The following is a 20,648-nucleotide window of genomic DNA, read 5'->3' on the forward strand; positions in this document are numbered from 1 at the left end:
CTGTACCCGATTATCATGGACGTCCGTGATTACGAATCAGAATGTAACACAGTCCTAACTAAAGCCTTCCAGAACTAGTGATATTATGTGGACAGGTGGCGGAATACACTTAATGACTAATGACAACATGTATGAGTCATAAACAGCATGTACCTCGACAAATGTGAATGAATACATATGCCCTGTGACTGTCAATGTGTCAGGTTAGTAGAACCAATCATCTGAATGTATCCCTGAGGGTGTTATGCAGTGTCCCTGATACAGTGTTCATTCTCCCCCATTCGCATGTGAGGTCTGCTATTGACGGAAAACGCATATTCCGCCGACCACCTTAGGTAGATGATAGCATAATAGTTTGGGATTACCACCTGTTCGCCTTTGTGAGGGACACTCCACTCTGGGCAGTTATGTCCTGTAAAATGAATGTTATGGCACATGGACTGTGATTTCTGGAAAAGTTTCCATATATTGTCTGTAGTGGTTGCATAAAATGATTTTGTTGTATCTGAAACACCTAGATGTTATAGGAAACAGTATTAGCAAATATAATGCTACAAGAATAACCTTAACTTATGCAAACCGGTGAAGTGGTCAATTTTCTACTGGCTGTGGGTATGTGTTGCCTTGCCAGATCTGACATCTGTACATATAGGTCCTATAGGGCTGCCACCTTTCCAAATGGCCAAAGTGGGACCTGCTCCTTAGAAATGTCAGCTGTACCAGGTCAGAACATACCTACAGCCATGCATAGTACAGAAATATACATATTAGCACAAATCAAAGCTTAGTCTAGCAGCAGTCAAGTTGCCTATGCCACTTCACATAACATATCGAAGTGTCATTTATACAATAACCATTACATGCAACTATTAGAGAAAAGTAGAATATAATATTGTCCTGTAATCAGGATATTTGCTATGCCTAGATTATTCTCGCATGACACCTATGCCTAATGAGGGACTGTCCCATGCAAAGTGGAAAAGGTGTTAATCCTAAAGTCTCACTTCGGATAATTTAAAAGGTGGAAAACCTACAATAGGTATGCGGTAGCATGACTCGGCAGAAAGATGTGTTTCCCAAAACACATTTACTTGTCTGCATTGCAGAGTATCAGTTCCCATGTATCAGCCAGATGGGAGCAGATTGTATGAGGAACACGCATATAATATGATTATGTCACTGGACAGGCTGCCAATTCTGTACAGTCAAACGCCTAACGTCGCATAATGGTCAGCCATACCCGATACTGTAATCATGTAGTCCGATGTAATAGGCATCACAAGGGATCACGCCCACCCAGCGTGAGTGACAAATGCAAGCACCAATGTCGGTGCACGTGCAAGTGAGGGAGTGAGCGGGTGTAAGCATGTTTGTCTACCAGTATGCGAGTATTGCACTGTTAAAGAAATGTGGAGTTTAAACAAGTATAAGGCACTGTAACCAGAGGTCAGCAGTGCTTAACACCGTGCAAGCCCACGCACAACCACTCCCAACTGCTGCAATGTGCCTTACCCACTCCGTATCCAAAGGCCTTGTTCTGGCCGCAAACAAAGAACTGTCCTTTGCAAGTGTTGGTAGCAACACCCTGCACACACAGCTGATCAGAATTACCAATACACCATGGCATATATACAGACAATAGACAGTACCACACACATACCATACAGCACAGTCATCCAGCGGTATAGAAATGTACTGGCAGATATGTCCAGACTACTGGTGTTTGCAGACCTGGCTGTCTTGTGTTTGTGTGAGCATGCCCAGTATGACCGTTACGCATGTTGTCGACTTACATTACCGTCATACCTTCATGTGTTTCAGCATGGCCAGTATGGTCAACTGGATCGCATGTGTTACATGTCCAGGTAGTCAGTACTATGGTGCCGACCCCTGCGTTGTACACTGACAGGTGGCATGCTGTGTCTACAGGGTATCTATCGGTCATGTGGCATTGACTGTCGCTACTTTTCTGCACAGCGTGGAGGGACATCCAACTGTATCCACATTCCTACACAGCACCGGGGGTGGTGCACATGACTTTTACATGTGTACGTTGGAAGGGGGGCACAGCTGACAGTTGTACACTTTTGCTACTACTGTACTGGTATGCCAGGTTCTCCATTTCAGTGTGTGGACCTACCTAATGTGCTGGCTAGAGGCATACCAGTGTAATTCTGATCCTAGCTTTAATTACCAGCATAGTGGTTTCAGATGTCCTAGCCTTCACAACCTACATCCAACTGCCTGGCCTGCTGTAGTCTGTGTGTGTGTCTGTGGGGGGGTGGGGTTATCCATTGGGCATATCCAGAGGCCATTGTATAGCATTTGTCTGTATTGGTCTACACCTGTCCAGCTGTTTGAAACTTGTGTGGGCTGTATGGACACACATGATGTTCAGCCCATAACCTGCAGTGGGTTAGGAAACCCTGTGTACTACTGGCTACTATTGTGACCCCGGTATGTGCTACGGATGTCATGGTGCCAGTATGGATATGTACTGTTCGCTGCCCTAACATTCGGCCACCAAATTCCCTTGCATGCTCACATCCATACCATAGCTACAGGTAAAAACACATTCTAATACAACTGCCAATTGGTTGGTTGATTGACTTACCTTGAGGGTGTGCCATACCTGAGGATGGTGCTAGAGGGCTGCCTATGTCGGATGCACACAGTGCACTTCCTCTACATGGCTGAGCACAGGTAGTGTCATGTTTGGCATGCCTTTTACTGTCTGTGCGAGTCAGAGAGGGTGAAATTCCCTGGGTACCTACTGTGTCAGTACATATGCCATGCGTTGCCTCTTTGCCAAGGGCAGGTCATACTGTGCACGCCTTCTTTCACCTACTGGGTCCAGCTCAGGTAGTTCCTCCTCCGAGTCACACTGTGCCTGTACAGGCCTTGACATTGGTGGGGGGCTGTGTGGCCCTGCCCCATGCTGTTCCTGCTGCAACTGTTTCCGCAGGATCATATTGTGTAGCATAGCACATACCATAACAATTTGGGTGCATGTAGCTGGTGAATACTGCAAGGCTCCACCGGATGTCTCCAGACACTGGAACCATGACCTGAGCATCCCAAACACACGCTCAATTATATGTCTTGCCTATGCGTGTGCCCCATTATGGAGTAGTTGTTCAGGTGTGTGTGCATTGCTGATGGGTGTCATCAGCCACGGCTCTAGTGGTTACCCAGCATCCCCCACTAGGTGACTGTAGGGGATGTCCATATTGGCAAAGGTATGGTACAGCTGCTTCACATGCCATATATCAGAATCGTCATAACTTCCAGGGCAGCCAGCACACACATTCAGTATAATGCCCTGGCCATCGCATACGACCTAGCAGTTGATGGAGGGTATGCCACTGTGGTTAATGTAGGCCCTACCCCGCTCACCATGTGGTGCTTTGATGCATACGTGCATGCAGGCTATAGCACTCACTACCCCAGGGTAGTCTGCTATTTGGTGGAAGAGACGCATATTGCTGGTCAACACCTCATGTGTGTTGAGGACATATACGTGCTCACTGGCATGTGGTGACATGGCATCTAGGAACTGGTGCAATACTCTGGATGCAGATGCCTGTGAGATCCCCATGATATCCCCAGTTGTGCTTTGGGAGGTACCTGTGGCTAGTATACCTAGGCCTACACATACCTTGGTATCCAGTGGGATGGGTTTCCCATGGCCTGTTCGATGTGTCAGGTGTGGCCGACACAGCTCAACAATCTGCTGTAGGAGGTCTCTGTCCACCCCATAGCGCTCCACTATTTCCAGCTTATGTAGCCCCTGGTAGGTTACCCTGGGTCTGTAAACTCTTCTCTGTCTCCTCACTGAGGGTTGTTCGGCAGCATTCACATCCTCACCACCCTCAGCCTCCTGCACATGTTGGTCTATGTTGCTGCTGCAGCCCTTCTCATTTGGTTGGATTGTTTCGAGAAATGTCCCCGCATGTATACACCGGTGGTGTAGAGTGTGGAAAAAAACCTGTGTGTATGGTGCTTGCTCACTTTACCATAGTGTTCTGTGCCGGGCTGGGCATGTAATCTGCTGATTGTGCTAATTATCACCTGTTTGCGCAGCTTGTTCACTTTGACTACTCCACTACTGCTGTTGTCCCTCCTAGTTTCACTAGGCAGGTATAGACACACCCCTAGCTTAGGCGTGCTAAGGCAGGAGCACTCCCGAGACACAGGGCTCCAATGTACGTACAGTATGCCTGACACCCCCCCATGCTTTCACTTATATTAGAGTCCTGCACCCGGCTATCTATACACATACACTGTTGGGATCTGCATCACACCCTGGGGATAAACGGGATTCACCATTTTCATCCTCATTTGCATAGTATTGTCTTCTAATGCATAGTTATATGACCCATACTGAGCCTCCAAAATAATAACCACTGCTTACTGTCACGCAGATCCGCACACAACTGGTTAAAGGTGCCTTACTATCACTGTATTCGATGTCCCTTGTTCTTCACAGAAGCAAAATAACTGGTCTCTACACGACTAGAACCCAGGATCCTGCACACCACAGACAATGTGCTTTACCACTAAGCCATGGCAGATATACATACATCTGAGGTGATCACGTACAGATCATCCAGCACAGGCATTCAGTAGTATAGGACATGTATTCCATCATGTAAATTTATGTGTGCTAATGTCCACACACATATATATATGTATATATATATATCTATCTATATATATATCTATCTATATATATATATATATATATCTATATATATATATATATATATATATGTATTTTTATATATATATATATATATATACACACACACACACACACACACACACACACACACACACACACACACACACACACACACACACACACACATATACATATACACATACATACGTAGATATAGAATATATATATCACAACAGCGGACCACATGACACCAAAGCATTACACAAGAATGAAAAAGAAACCACATGTGCCTCCTGCATTATGTACTGGTGTTACTATCAAGGAAAGTGTGTTTCGTTGCGTCACATGGGTCAGACTGTATTAAGGGTAAGAGTAGGGCTGCTGACATTTACTCACCAGACCTATTGGCGAATGTATGTGTATGTCTTGCCAACCCAGTCTCTTGGGCGATTTTGACATTTGTGGACACTATATAGGAAAACAACAAAACACGCTCAACATATCCTGGAGCTAGCCACTCACAGATGCCAACACATAGGATATGACTGCCAAACACACACACCTGTCATGCCTTGGAATAGAACACCTACCTGTCTATTCTATCACACTACAGCATTACGCAGTTACAGAACATGCTACACAGATTACTGGATCGCAGCACTCCCAGAGGCATACTTCTAGGTGAGTGACATCATCAGCAATGGAAAAGACGCCAATTGGGATTGTATGGAGAGTGAGCAGTCTAAAAGCAGTACTCTGTTCCCAGGCAGATGGAAAAACACACACACACACACACACACACACACACACACACACACACACACAATTGATATGGCTGGGATTAGAACATAGATCTAACTACCTTATCACACTACAGAATTACGCGGTTATAGAACGCGCTACCGAGATTACTGGATCACAGCACTCCCAGAAGCATACTTCTAGGTGGGTGACATCATCAGCAATGGAAAAGACGCCAATAAGGATTGTATGGAGAGTGAGCAGTCTAAAAGCATATTACTGTCCCAAGGCAGACGGAGACAAACACACACCAGTGGTGTGAGCAAGACAACTGCCTATCTACGGACCACTATTACAACACTACATAGATACGAGACATGCCACAGACACTACACCTTTCAGGACAGTCAATATGACCTTCTAGGAATGCGGACATCGACATGGATGCTGGCAGTTACGGTGTACATACCTGTGAACCAGTGTGTTCAATGTAGGAATCCATCCTGAAGTGAGGTATGGCCATCTGTTGCCTGAATGACCACTATTGCTCTACAGGATTACAGTGGTCATGCCCATACACATAGAGACACATAACCGACACAAGGCGTAACTGGGCATGCTCACACACTTAGTAACACACGTCCGTTTGGAATGCACTATGTGTCCTTCTACACAAAGTTGTACTGGGCATGCTCGCACACTTAGTAGCTAAGGGCTGTCTTGTATGCACTCTGATTCTAAACACGGAAGGGCACAGTGTGTCGATAGTCATCATTGTTAGCATGAACGCTTCACTACATATATCTGACACCGGTCTTCTACACAACGTCTGCTGCTGTCCATCACCTTAGCTGTACCAATCTAAAACCTGGCATACTAATACCACCCGTGGTGATGTCCTGCCAGGAGTGGCTACTTTGCCCATATAGTACCATTCATAGATGAATGTCCTGAGACCAGGTAAACACCCTGACACCTAGAGGACAACTGCATTGTATGTATATGCTAAACAGTGCTAGATGTGTAGCGTTCGTAATCACAGCTGCCAATCTAGATCCAATAATGGGGAATACTGGCATCTGTGCAGTGAGGAACACCTGGCATAAGGCTCAGTTGTGCACAATAGCACTACCACCGTATACCTCAGATACAGACATGTGGGCCATAACACCATTACGGACCGCTCCAGGTGGTAGTGTCCCCATGTACATGAAGACCACTCACATGTACTGACCAGTACACTCTCAAAAGCCATCACAGATGTGTCAGGTGCAGATCACAGTGTCAAAAGCCGCATTCTAGGATGTAGCCCTCAGACATTACCATGTCCTTGGACCAGCAACACACATCCATACATGTGGCAAAACATACATTAGTATAACACCATGTTACTCATGACCAGTGGACTGTACCTAGCTCTACAGCAACTGTGCAGACTTCCCATGTACTGACACGGATCCATCATGTGTTATGCAATGCAATGATATCACTGTTCATAACCAGGTCGGCTGTACACATAACAGGGTCCCTGGGTCATATACAGCTATGACAGATAACTGTTGCTGTACACCAGTAAACACACTCATGTTTGGATATGACATACATGTACCTGCCATGGATATATACATGCCCCACACACACACAACACATATGTACATAGCATAGCTGTTGCTGTCCTTCTTGCAGACAAGTGACTACAGCAATTACACACATGCACATGGAAGGTGGGTCCATGGCTGTTGAATGCTAACAGTACATAAGGTGTGATAGCAATGTTGACTGAGTTAATATTCCCTCTGTACTGGTTACCCATGACAACTATCATATCATACAACAGTCCATGTGTCATGTATGTCATCACACATGTCCACCAATTGCAATGCCTACAAACATGGCTAAATGACAGGAATGTAGGACCTACACACATGTACATGTAGTGGTGTGCATTCAGCTACCATGCTTGTGCAGTAGCTGATGTTTGCAGTTGATCTGTGTCTTACTACAACATGCAGTTGCAATGCAGCCCCATCATTGACACCTGTATATGGTGAAATACTGACAGTACGGTAAGATTACATCAGGTATGGATGGATGTGTGTGTGTACATAAAGTGGTGGGTGAACTTTGCAGATGGATGTTTGCTGAAGACAGCTCACAGGTGTGTCATAAGCCATCCTACCATAACATGTGCAAACACTAAGCTATGGTTCTGTTAATTGAAGGGGAAGACATACAACCTACACAGCGGTCAGGGTGTCACTGACTGTAAATCACTTGACACATTAGGCCAACGCTTTCTGGGATTCATAACCTCCAATCGGCTGGATCAACCTATCCACACTACCACCAGGGCCAACAGTATCCTAGACCTGGACATTACCAACATGTGTGACTGGTGTTTCACACCTGGGGTTATCCCCTCGTTGGTCAGATCCGAACATATACTAATCACCCTTGTTATCCACATCCTGGCACCACACCCTTCACGAAAAACACAGTACAATATTTCTACAAAGCCAACTTCAGGCTTCTTTTGACAGCAGTAGTAAATGTCATGACACCCGTGCAGATGGACAGTATAGTTATAAATGCTGAATCATACACAACTGCACTTAATGAGCACTTACACGACTGCATGGATCATGCTATCCCAAACAGAGCCATGACAGTACCCACCAAATAACGGACGCCACTTTGGGGGTCCACTGCCATGGACATAATGTACAACAGAAGGAGGAGACTGTTGCAAAGTAGAATACAATCCCATGGGTGGGGTAGCTCCCTGGTCAACCTCAGTAGAAATCTGTGATCCCTTATCACATCCTCCAAAGCTAGCTACGTAAACATTACTGCGACTCATTCCAAGGACTACCACAAAGTGTTCTGGACGTATGTCACTACTCTCGATGGCGATACCCACATCTGCTCTGACATACAGCGGATAGGCACGAACATTAAAGAACTAATTGATATTGGCAACATCCTGGCAGATAGGTTCAGTGCTAACTTTACACCCCTCTCACACCCTAAAGGGCCCAAGTCTATACAGGAACAATGCAGAGTCCCTGCGGTCACAACTACGCAGTTCCAAGCTGCACTCACTAAAGCCAGGAACACAGACTCCATGTGACCGTACAACATCCCAGGCTGCGATTTACAAAAACTTCAGAACGAAATGGCTCCCCACTTGGGCACCAAATTCACTAATAGCCTTGTATCAGGCATTGTGGCCCCTGAATGGTGCACAGCAACAGTTATCACACTCCACAAAGGTGGCGCCACAATGGACCAGAGGAACTATTGCCCTATACGCCTGACTAGACTGTTCTGCAAGGCTATGGAGCACATCATCATGGATTTCATTCACAGAGACATTGGTGGCCTCCAAACCTTTAGTTTGGATTTATTAGGGCCAGACCATGACTCCTAAACCTGGTGGAGTCCATTGAGACAGTTACCAAGGTAGTAGATGAGGGTAAGGAGGTCCATACAGCCTACCTTGTCCTGTCAATGGCTTTCAACACCGTTCCCCATTCTGGTATTGTCAACATACACATCCACCTGCGCATCAACCCCTACGTCATGAGATGTTATGCAAAGTGGCTCATGGGCAGGACCCACACAGTGAGGGTAGCATACCCTAGGTCCTACTGTAAATCAGTTACAATTGGCATACCCCAGTCATCGGTCATAGGGCCCCTCATGTTCAGTATATGCTTCTCTGAGGTACAGGCTAGCACAGAAGGACTTACCCTGAATAGGTTTGCAGACAACTGCAAACTAGGGGCCATGATTGATTCACCAGCTGATACAGACACCCTCCATAAGGGTGTCACTGTGACGGATACCTGGTGTCAATAACATGGCCTCAAGCTGCATGCCACAAGATGCATAGACATCCCCTTTGGATTACACCAATCACCCACTGACTATCACATAGGTGGTAGTCCCCTACATACATAAGACATTATAAGGGATCTTAGAACACAAGTAGATAGCACCCACTCCTTTGATAACCATATTGCCAAGGTGGCGTGGGAATCCTTCTACGTGGCCACCCTAATCTGTAATGGGTTTGTAGCTGGAACAAAGGCAGCCATTGTACCTCTCTACTCCTAGCTTATGAAACACATTAAAGGGTACAACACCCCATTTGGGATGTACCTTACGAGACAACAGCAACAGCTTTAAATACCACAACATTAACACACCAAGAGGATTACTGACCTCCGAAGGATGACGTATGCAGCCCAACTACAGAAACCCCAACTGTACTCATTTGCTTACTGCATACCCAGAGGTGATCTCTGCTGAACATACAAGGCCCATGTCCAAAACAATATTGATGGATATGCTCCACATAAGCAAAAGCCACTGAGAGCCACATGTTCTGGGATATGTACCCACACACAATGATGACTAGGATGTGCTGGAGGGATACATTCCTGAACCGGACACTCACCATGCTTTGGAACATGATTCCTATGTACATCAGGCAGGGACCCTCACTAGCACTCTTCAAGAGATACCTTGATGGGTGGATGGGAGACAGACATGTACACCAGGTATCACTGCAGTGGCTCTACTGTACACAGGTGCAGGAAACAAATGGCTCTGCTGTTCACAAGCACAGGACATTAACCTAGGGAGGTGCCACAAGTGAAAACACTGTAGCTGGGCTTATGAATGGACTTGGGCAGACAGCATAGTACCTAACTATGAACCTATGAAGCTATTACATGTCCTTTGTGCATGGATAATTGAGTAGCTCTTCCATTCCAATTAGCTATCATGCTGTTACACTGTCTGGTGACTGCAAGTCATATGTATCCTGTTATTGTGTATTGTACATGGCAGTAGACATACCCGATGTTTGCATAATATAACAGTAATGCTATGTAAAATGTTAGACATATCTACCTATAATACTGTACATTTCACATTTTTGCAACAATATCCCATAATGCAAATCATAATTGCACAGCAGGACCACCTTAGACATGTTATTCTCAGTTATACGTCCATACATATGCCTACTGTTACAGTATATCAACATATACTATCCCCTGTTATGGCACGTACTTGTTGGACAAACCCTGCCACTGACAGCAGCTGGAGTGGAATTGTTGTGTTTAAAGCCCTTGTGTAGCATACCTTGTGGTGCATGAGGTGTTTACCTTGTGGCCCACAGCAGTACACACAATTTCTACAAGCGTTACTATGCTCAACAATACATCAGTACAGAATACCTTTTCCCTCTATATGCATTGCGTACACTTTCATTAATACAGAAGAGGCACTACATACACTAACATACTGAGTGTTCTACATGCCTTCTTAGTAGTCCGAGTTTATGAAAATATCAGTCTTATTCCTTTTTCTGTTTTAATGGTTTTCTCGTATGTGCATATGATTTGAATGTATGACAAGCCATCCTTTTATACGTAGATACCAGTAACATGTGGTATCCTGCCACCAATTGGTGTTCCGGAGCAGATGATTACATGCACATCAGCTGTGCAGCTAACCCATTAGCCAATTACATGGCAACAGTGGGGTATAACTGAATACTCCACTTGGGCATTATCCCTTTGCCCTACCTTCGAGAAAGACGGCCTGGATGTGTTGTTTGTGATGAATTGCAACTGCTATATGGAGAGACACAGAGATATTTTAACTTCATGTCCCCCGTGGATTGTGTGTAATGGCTAGAGGATGTAGTTCTACATGTGAGTGTAGCTGTTATCTCGACCATCTGATACGAGACTATTGCAAACAAAAGCTGTAACATCGGCGTCTGTTCCATTGTACAACAGCAACGATTTCACATAGCGCCATTATAGTGTGTCTCTCACAAGGTATGTTAAGGCTTCTGCAGATGTCATTAAGTGAGTGGATGTTTGTGATGTTATTACAGTCTGTATTGCAATTGTTTCGGGTGTGGGGGAGATGTAGGTGGGTGTACATAGCAGATAAAGGTTTGTGGGGACTGCATTTATACATATTCCATATGTGTGTGAGGGCTCCTTCCCTAATTGAAGACGTATCATTTAGTAGACTAATACTATGGTTATTGCAGGCTTATTCATTAAGCCATTATTAACTGGTTCCTATATAGCATGCAGGTGATGTTGATCCTTCAATCCCTCCTGAAATACATTGGTATGTAATGAAATGTTGCTACATGAAAGCTGTCTCGTGTATTTCTGTCACAGATATTTGCACTCATTGGAGTTGTTTTGGTGACTAAACCTCTTTGGCTTGGGTTGCCACCTTTTCATATGGCCATAGTGGGACATTTGCAGGACACACATCGGATTTTAGAGGCCAACACATACCCATGGTCAGTAGAAAGTATAGAATTTACATATATGCCTATATAAAAGCTTATATTCTTGTAGCGGTTTACTTGCTTATCCTGTTTCTTGTTACATGTAGGTATGTTAGATACAGATGACTATTTTATGCAACCATTATATTCACTATGGAACATGCAGAATGTCTTGAGATTGTAGGACATTGGTATTTTTACTCAATTTGGTCAGGATACTACCGCACATTGAGTGACTGCCCCTCGCAAGGTGGGACAGGTGTTAACCCCATGTTTAGCTCATGTCCATAGCACATATTTGTAATAGTGTATTATAGCAATAACCCATGCCTGGGTGTGGGTAATGGTGAATTTACCCGCGGTTGGTGTGGTTTGTTCACGAGGACGAAGCCCGAGTGGCCAAACAAAGACAACCGTGGGTAAATCCAGCATTACCCACACCCAGGCGTGGGTTGTTGCTATGATACAGTCTCCATATCCTTTGTTCATAACGTTCGGTCATGGCAGAATTTGTGATTGCTATGGTCCATGTTGTGCACATATTTGAAGACTTCAACTGCTGTATAGGGCAAACCCATGGATTCAGGAATGCACACACGTTCAACAACCACATTACCGTTCACAGACTCCCAAACCCCACAATACCGAACACTCAAACTCTCAACAGTCAAACTCGTGGAACTAACACAAACACAGTACACACACATGCACACACAGACACACTGCTACCCATCACATCCAAACAAACCATCCGACACTACATATGGCCAGGTGGCCATGCCCCATATACACCCCATGTGGGTGGCTTCACCCCCCACACCACACCCAGGAGCGGCCTTAGGTCTACTGGTGCCCTAGGCAAAGGGCACAATGGCACCCCCCACCACACCACCCAGTGCCCCCATCCTGGTCTACCTACACCAAATAAATACTGGTATAGTGCCCCCACTAAAGCGGCGCCCTAGACGGCTACTTAGTTGGCCTATGCCTAACTAAGGCCAGCTATGACCACACCTACTGTAATAATCTACCTCTGAGTTAGCACGAACAGACACACGAAGCAAAGATACACACACACATTACAGTCCCACGGAAACACACACTGCACTCAGAACATACACTACAGCAATCAGAAACACACTTAAACACAGTACCTACCTGGACCGCAGCGCCAGCAGCAATAACTAAATGTCCCTTAACACCGTGATAATAGTACTCGCGATTCTAGTGTTCCGGTACTGTGGTCTTTCGGTCTTTATGCCTTGTGATTACGCGTGTCGGTATGTAAAGCATTTGGTATTTGATAGTGTCCTATTTATTTGTACCTCCATGGTTGTGTACATGTTGTTAACTTATCCATATATTTGCAGATATATGTATATCCGTATATATCGACATATATCTCTCTATCACCCTTTCTATCTCTATATTATATATATATATATATATATATATATATATATATATATATAGAGAGAGAGAGAGAGAGTGAACACACCTTTCGTTGGGTACATGGCAGTGTATACTATTTCCTGAACTCCGCCCTTTTGTGTTTTAACCTGTCACAATACACAGCTGCCGTTGGTACATCTCAGGTAGCTTAGTGGTAGGTGATTGTGTACATGGTTGCGTGTTCTACTCCTGGCAGTGGTCATTTTACCTCTCAGAGCAGGCACCATTAGTACAAGGGTGAATAATGCAGATTTCAGCTCTTCTGTCCATCTTTGTCTGTGATCTGTGCGATATTCAGCAAAGCTTAGACCTGTTTTGCACGTGTAGTCATGTTTAAACGACGCTTACCATCACTTGCTGGCGCATAAACCCGCTAATATGTGCTTAAACGTGCTCTAATTACCTGCATCCAACATCCATTATTTGTGCCATCGGAATTCCATAACAGCCCTTGCAGGTCGTGGAACCGGGAACATGCATGACACAGTCAGTGGCTTTACCACTGAGGCATCTGGGATAAGTACAAGTGTTATGGTGTTTTGTATGTGGACTGTACTACGGCTGTTCCTCCATACTGCAAACAAATGTGTAACTCAGTTAGTTTACATATGGATGATCCCTATTAATGGTATGTCCAAGTGATGTTTCATGGATGTGCTCCAGCTATGGGGATCCATGTCACAGTGAGCCACACACTGTAATGTGCTACACCTTGCCACAACCATAACTGGAGAATGCTGAGGTGACAGATACCTGTCATGGGTACTCCCCATACTTTGGAACTACATCCCTGATTACATTATATAGAGCCCCTCATTAACACACCAGGGAATCCTTGCAGAGTGGGTGGGGAACAGTAGTTACACCCCAGGGATCCCACAATTGGCTCTGCTCCACAGAGGGACAGTTAGTTAATTGATGGGGTGGCGACAGCAGACACATTTTGCCTAGGCTGATGAATGGCCTCTGACAATCAGGCATGTACCTACCAATGTACCTAGGAACCTATACATACAGTATTAACACATGCTGTTAGCTTCATTTACTGTTCAGGTGTTGACTTACCTTGTACCAATAGCTGTTGTGTGTGCAATAGTTGAGGGCTGCCTATGTAGGATTCACACAGTAGACCACCTATACATGACAATTTACAGGTGGTCGTGTGTGTGCCATCCATTTTACTGTGTGTGCAGGTGGAGAAGTGTGTCAGTCCGTAGGGGCCTACACTGTCAGTGTATGTGCTATACGTTCCCTCTTTGCCAAGGCATGGGCATATTGGGCAATCCTCCGTCTGCCTACTGGGGATAGAACAGGGTGTTTGTGGTCTGAATCCCTCTGTGCCTGTGATGCCCTTGGCAATTGCGGTGGGCTGTGAGGGCCTTCACCATTATGTCCCTGCTGCAGCTGTTTCTGCAGGATCATATTATGTAGCATGGAACATACTATGAAGATGTGGGCACACATGCCTGGAGAGTACTGTAAGGCTCCACCAGATATGTCCAAGCAATGGAACCGTGATTTCAGCATCCCAGACACACGCTCTATGATGATTCTGGTTTGTGTGTGTGCCTCATTATGGCGTTCTTGCATGGGTGTGTGTGCCTTTCTGATGGGAGTCATCATCCACGGCTCCAGTGCATAGCCAGCATCCCGCACAAGGTGGCCATATGGGATGTCCCCCCTGACAAATACCTGATTCAGCTGTGAGGCATGCCAGATGTGGGAGTCATGGTAGCTTCCAGGGCTGCCAGCACACACATCTGTGATAATGCCCTGGGCATTACACACGACCTGGCAGTTGATGGAGTGGTATCCCTTGTGGTTTATATAGTGCCTACCATGCTCACTGGGTGGTGACTTAATATGTATGTGCGTGCAGTCTATTGCACCCAGTATCTCTGGGTAGTCTGCCAGATGGTGGAAGAAACGCATATTGCTGGCCAACTCCTCCTGAGTTCGGGGGAAGTATATATGCTCATTGGCATGTGGTAACATGGCATCCAGGAACTGGTGGAGTACCCTGGATGCTGATGTCTGTGATATCTCCAGTTGGCCTTTGAAAGGTACCTGCGGCTAGTATTTTCAAGCTTACACATACCTTTGTGTCCAGTGGGATGGGTTCCCCTCTGTTGTTTCTGGATCTGAGGCGTGGCCGGCACAGCTCAACAATTTGCTGTATGATGTCCCTGTCCACCCTGTAATGCTCTACTATCTCCAGATCATGTAGCCCCTGGTAGGTTACCCTTGATCTGAACACTCTTCTCCTCCCCCGGGGCCTGAGGTGGTTGTCAGCATCATCCTCCACACCACCTTCAGTCTCCAACACATGGTGATGAATCACAGCTATGGCAGCTCCCAACAAGTACATTGTAAAAGTTCCCCGTCTGTTTACACCGACAGTGCAGTATTTGGGAATACATGAGTGTGTGTGAGGTGCCTTCACACTTTATACTATTGTGCTTTGAACACTGATGATGTCATAGGGTGTGTATGTACAATCATAGCTGCAGAGTATCTTACTTATGTGTTTTACCACACGTACTGCTATTGTGGTGCCTTTGATGTTGAATTACATTTAGCTGCCGTGGATCACCTCTTGCCCTTGCCTTCACTTTTCTTAACAATTCCCCTCCCATTGTCGGGCATGCATCCAGCAGCCTGCTTTCTTGTTTTGAACTTTCCCAAACCAGGATTATGTTGCGAAATGTGTTCTACAGCCGATCTACTGCAGGTTTACTTTGCTCTGCGGTGACAGTTCTCTTTTCTTTGCTATCCGACACCTCCCCTATCCTGTTCTGCAGGTTGCTACTAGCAGCCTTGTTAGCTGCCGTCAATGGCCCACTGTGAGTTAATAGGTGTTAATTACTCAGTTGTACTCCAATTACACTACTGCGGCATTTCCTTATTGTCTTCCCATAACCTTCCTGTTTCAGCTGTGGTGCGCGCAGCGTTGGGCCGTTTACCGGGTTTCAAGCGCGTTGTCATCCACATACAGATGCGCTTTCGGGCACCATGTGTGCTCTCAGCTAAGCAAAGCAATGGCTACATTCACACCCCTATCCTGCGGCTTTGCTTAGCAATGGGCAACCCGGATTTGCAATGCTCCAATGTGCTTACAGCTACGGTGGCACACCCCACTGCTGATGTCATGTATACCTCCAGACCACTCCTCGGTGTTGTACCACTGCACCATATGGTACATCCTTACACCAGCGGGTCGTTTGCGATTCAGTATTACTTGCCTCATTTGCATGGCATTGACTACTAATTCATAGTTACCACGCCGAACACTGTCACAGACACTTAGCAACCCTTGCAGCTTGGTTGTGGTGTAGCATGCATACCATTGACTATTATGGTGAAATCATGATTTGTGTTACATTGCAATTTTATGACATCTGTATATATTTTCCTTGTGTTCCTGTTTGCGCACACATGCCCTGCGGTTGTACTTTGCGTTAGTGTGGCCATGACATTAAATGTTATTTTTTATGTGTTGTTCATGTTTTTTTATACCATTGGCTGTATATTTAGCCATTGGCATATGTTAACTTTGTAATACATAAGTTTGGTCCACTTTCATGGCTCCGATGTTCTGTTTGGAAAAATGTAAACCTTTTTTTTTTGGTTTACATTTCGGTATGCTTACGCTACACCTGCACCACTTCATGAATCGCTATGTACCTTCATTTGCATGAGGCACTACTGCCCATGGGGTGATTAGCATACATGAGCCGAGAGCTGCGCAGATCTGGCATATGCTGGTAGTGCACGTGGAACTGGATCGTACCTGAATCGCTCGGCGGCCATATTTGGTGTTATACCACTTATGCTACGCCTGCGCCTAGCGCAAGCTTCATGAATCCCGGGGACTGTTCAATTTGCTACAGACCTACTGAGATTTTTCTGCTTTCCTAAGAGCAACTTAACATAATCTAAGCTTCTTACCAAACAACCTATGGTTGATTACATAGATTACATCCATTTTGTACTTCTTCAAAAGGTGAGCAAAATGAGCTTTTTCAGCACTTTTCTCCTCTTTGTCAACCATGTAAGCCTGCAGGATACAACTCTCCACTTTCAGGTAAATCCATGAGCACTGTCTGATTAATGACTTCCTGTTAAAGGAGTTAGTCACCCCCCGCATAACTGCCCTATCACTCCTTGAAAAAGTGAAGTAAGGTCTGAAGGTGGGTACTGACAAGACATAAATTGCCACATGGCCCAGTTGCCTTGTATTCTCTTTGATTCTGTGATTCTGTAATTCAGTCACACAATGAGGCAAATGGAGGCCTCTTATCAAATAATTTGTTTCTTAAGTTATACACAAGACATAATCTAAGAGTTCTGTAAATCTTGCAGATCGATTACTTTGTTAATCTGCTTTACATAGTACAGTGTATATGTTTTCAGATTCTTGGGTCTGGTAGAATTCTTTCTCTGTTATAACATTTAACATTTAATAGAATTTTGTACACCTGGCTGACAGATTTGCAAGAATGCACTTTTAATTTTTTAACTTCATTCAGATTTTGTAATATATTTTTTTTTTTTTTACTTTAGTACTTTTAATGCATATGTGTTATTTTTTTGTTATTTTATACTAAATTATATTAATTTATGCAGCCATGTGTACATTGCATCACTTTACAAGCATACTGTTTATCATATCCTGCTTTGGTAAAATTGTGATTAGCTGTTGTATCCCAGTTCACACCAAGAAATGGGCAGTTAGTTATCAAGAATACTCAAGCAGTTGCAGAAATAAGAAAACAAATTCTTAATTGGATTTATTTAGCGTTCCTTAGATACAGTACAAGGTTCAGGTTTCAGTGGTGAAAAATATTCAGGAGGATAATATTAAAGATCAGATATTACCTTTTAGCACACACGCACACACACACACACACACACACACACACACACACACACACACACACACATGTATAGAAAGGTCAAAGGTAGCAAACCATAAATTAAAATGTCAAACCAGGTTGTTATGTTGTAATAAATGCAGTTAACAGTATGTACTTCAGCCTGCTACATGTAGCATGTATTGTGCTTTGAGTTACTTTCAGTAAGTAGTATATAATTTGCTGTACTTTATCTAATCAGTACAGCATTTCATTAGCAGTGTGATAAGTGGTGTATAAAAAGTCTGACACTGAATCTTCTTAGAATGAAAGGGAGGGGAATTGCTAGATGTTTTTCAGTAGCCAGTCTTCGTGAAAAGGGGCAAGTTTATTAAATATCAGCTTGTGAAGAGCAGTACTCAGATTTGGCCAGGCTTGTAACAAATTGAAGACACTATACCACTCTACCTTCCTTTTGTTTTCTACTATACTTGCCCAAACCTAATTCATATTTATGATTTGAAGTACACTAAGTGATAGTTGTTATCTACTAAGGAAAGGTATGTCTTTTGCTTTTTTCCCATTCCTGTCTGCTACAGATGTCTTGTAACCTCTTTGCTGTGTCTCTTTTTACATTGTGCCACAATTTCAGTTGGAACCTCCAGATCTGTTGGACCTGCCCTTGACTGTAAGTAGCACAAATCACTTTGAGCTCTTATAATATGGGCGTTGCTTTAAGGCAGCTAAAGGTCAGGAAAAAAAAAACAATACAGAAGTCTAGGTTATGAATGCAGAAATTAACTAAATTTCTGTTCCTGTGACCCATATCTCCTGAAATCTTTCCTGTCTCCTATCCCTCCAGAATGCTGAGCTTTTTTTCTATTCCCATCCTTTTTTTCTTTTTTTTAAGCCTGGTGATCTTCCCTTTGTTCTGTCCCCTGCATGCATGGATTCTTGGCTGAGTTTGCACCCACCATCTTGACTGATAAACTGTTCCAATAACTGCCATTCTTCCTGAAAACAGCTGTACCCTCATGTCCCCCCAAAGCTGTCATCTTTTTGTTAATTTCAAGTTGTAACTGTAGCTCCTACTGTATTTCATGTAGAAGTAATAGACTGTAGTTTTTAATTATACCACAAGGTAGAGCTCCTTTTCAGGAATATAAAAGACAATTTCGAAAGTGAAAGAAGAGACTGGAACACTAGCTGAAGGAGGGAAAACTGAAACACGTAGCTGAAGGGAAAAGGGCCTTGCAGCATGACTGGATTTTCTTTTCTATTAGTTTTGGACAGGGAAGTGAAGTAGCAGATTGTGTTTGTCTCTGGCTGAAGTCCTGGATGATGGTATTTTGTGGAATCAGGAGGGAAGTCTAAAACCAATAGCTCCACGCCTGCTATGATTCAGCAAGAAAAGGAGTTCCTTTGGGCCTAGTACCGAGAAGCCATAGGTGATTACTAGAGTTCTGGTAGGTGGCTTTCTACTTTTCTTATCAGAGAAATCACGGCGTCTGGTCACTAGGATATTTTCGACGGAGTGGTGAGAGGGTGTGGCCGTCATTTTTATATTTTTATAAGATTGTGCTCCCCCCCAAATGCTTTGTGGATTACAAATAACTGGGATCCATATGAGCTCCAACTTGGGCCCCATCATGCCGGCAGCAAGACTGTAAATAGTCACTGGCCAATGAACAGGGTATAATAGAGTGTTTCATAGTTGGTCTGTTTAGAATTGATCAAGGGGGTAGAGGGTGTTAGTACTGCTGAATGACATTGCATTTTCTCATATTTGTATTGTTCCATTATAAATCTTTATTGTTCAATGACATTGCATTTTGCTCGTGTTAGTACTGCTGTCTTCAAGAATTTTGCTGCTCAATGACATTGAATTTTCTCATATCTGTATTGTTGTATTATGACTCTTTTATTGCTTAATGACATTGCATTTTTTCCTGTGTTTGTATTGCTGCAAGCTTTACTGCTCACTGATATTGCCTTCTTTGTGCATGTTTGAATGTCAAGACTTTCTTCTGTTGAGTTCTGGGGAAGAGGGTGAATGTATGTTTTTATTGCATGCATATCTCACCTTGCTTTATTGCTAACTGGTGCACTGCTTAAATATTTTTTTTATGGTTGTGCTATTGCCCTTTTAAACTAGATGTGTCACCTAGAATAAAATCTGTCCCTTTTGCCACCTTGGTGTGTTGGGCCTATAGGGGTGTCACCAGAGTCAGGTAGGAAGGAACCCATATCTCTTCAGCTACACCTATGGGTGCACTACATTTGGGAGCTTTTCCGGGATTGTCTTGGACTCCACCCTATTCCCCTGTACGTGTGGAAAGCAAATCCAGCAGAAACATGAACCCAGAAGCTGCAATTTTACTGCCCATAAACACTAGGGTCTATATTAGAATGCTGAAACCTCACTTATGTGAATCCCGAAAGGCCAACACATAAACAGCGAACCACATGAACACCAAACGTCCTTAAGCGCGAAATTCAAAATACCAAATCACCATAGTTGTCCACACCATGTTTAGTGAGGTAAAACGTCAGTAAGACAGTCCCTTATCCAGTATAGCTCCCTAAT

At 44.2% G+C, this 20,648-nt stretch overlaps 1 protein-coding gene across 5 annotated transcripts in view; it reads left to right on the top strand.

Annotated features, from left to right (window-relative positions):
- Positions 1 to 20,648, top strand: part of ELMO2 (engulfment and cell motility 2) — a 1,277,433-nt gene that overhangs the window by 982,939 nt on the left and 273,846 nt on the right. For 4 of the 5 annotated variants that reach the window (XM_044090132.1, XM_044090131.1, XM_044090133.1 and 1 more), the window contains one exon: positions 18,714 to 18,749. The exons of the other annotated variant lie outside the window; for it this stretch is intronic. In XM_044090132.1, the coding sequence (XP_043946067.1) occupies positions 18,714 to 18,749 (36 nt within the window). The remainder of the gene's footprint in view (positions 1 to 18,713; positions 18,750 to 20,648) is intronic. 5 annotated transcript variants of the gene reach the window in all.

Source organism: Protopterus annectens, chromosome 12.part0 (assembly GCF_019279795.1).
Source record: "Protopterus annectens isolate FY-2018-M chromosome 12.part0, PAN1.0, whole genome shotgun sequence".
Lineage (NCBI taxonomy): Eukaryota > Metazoa > Chordata > Ceratodontiformes > Protopteridae > Protopterus > Protopterus annectens.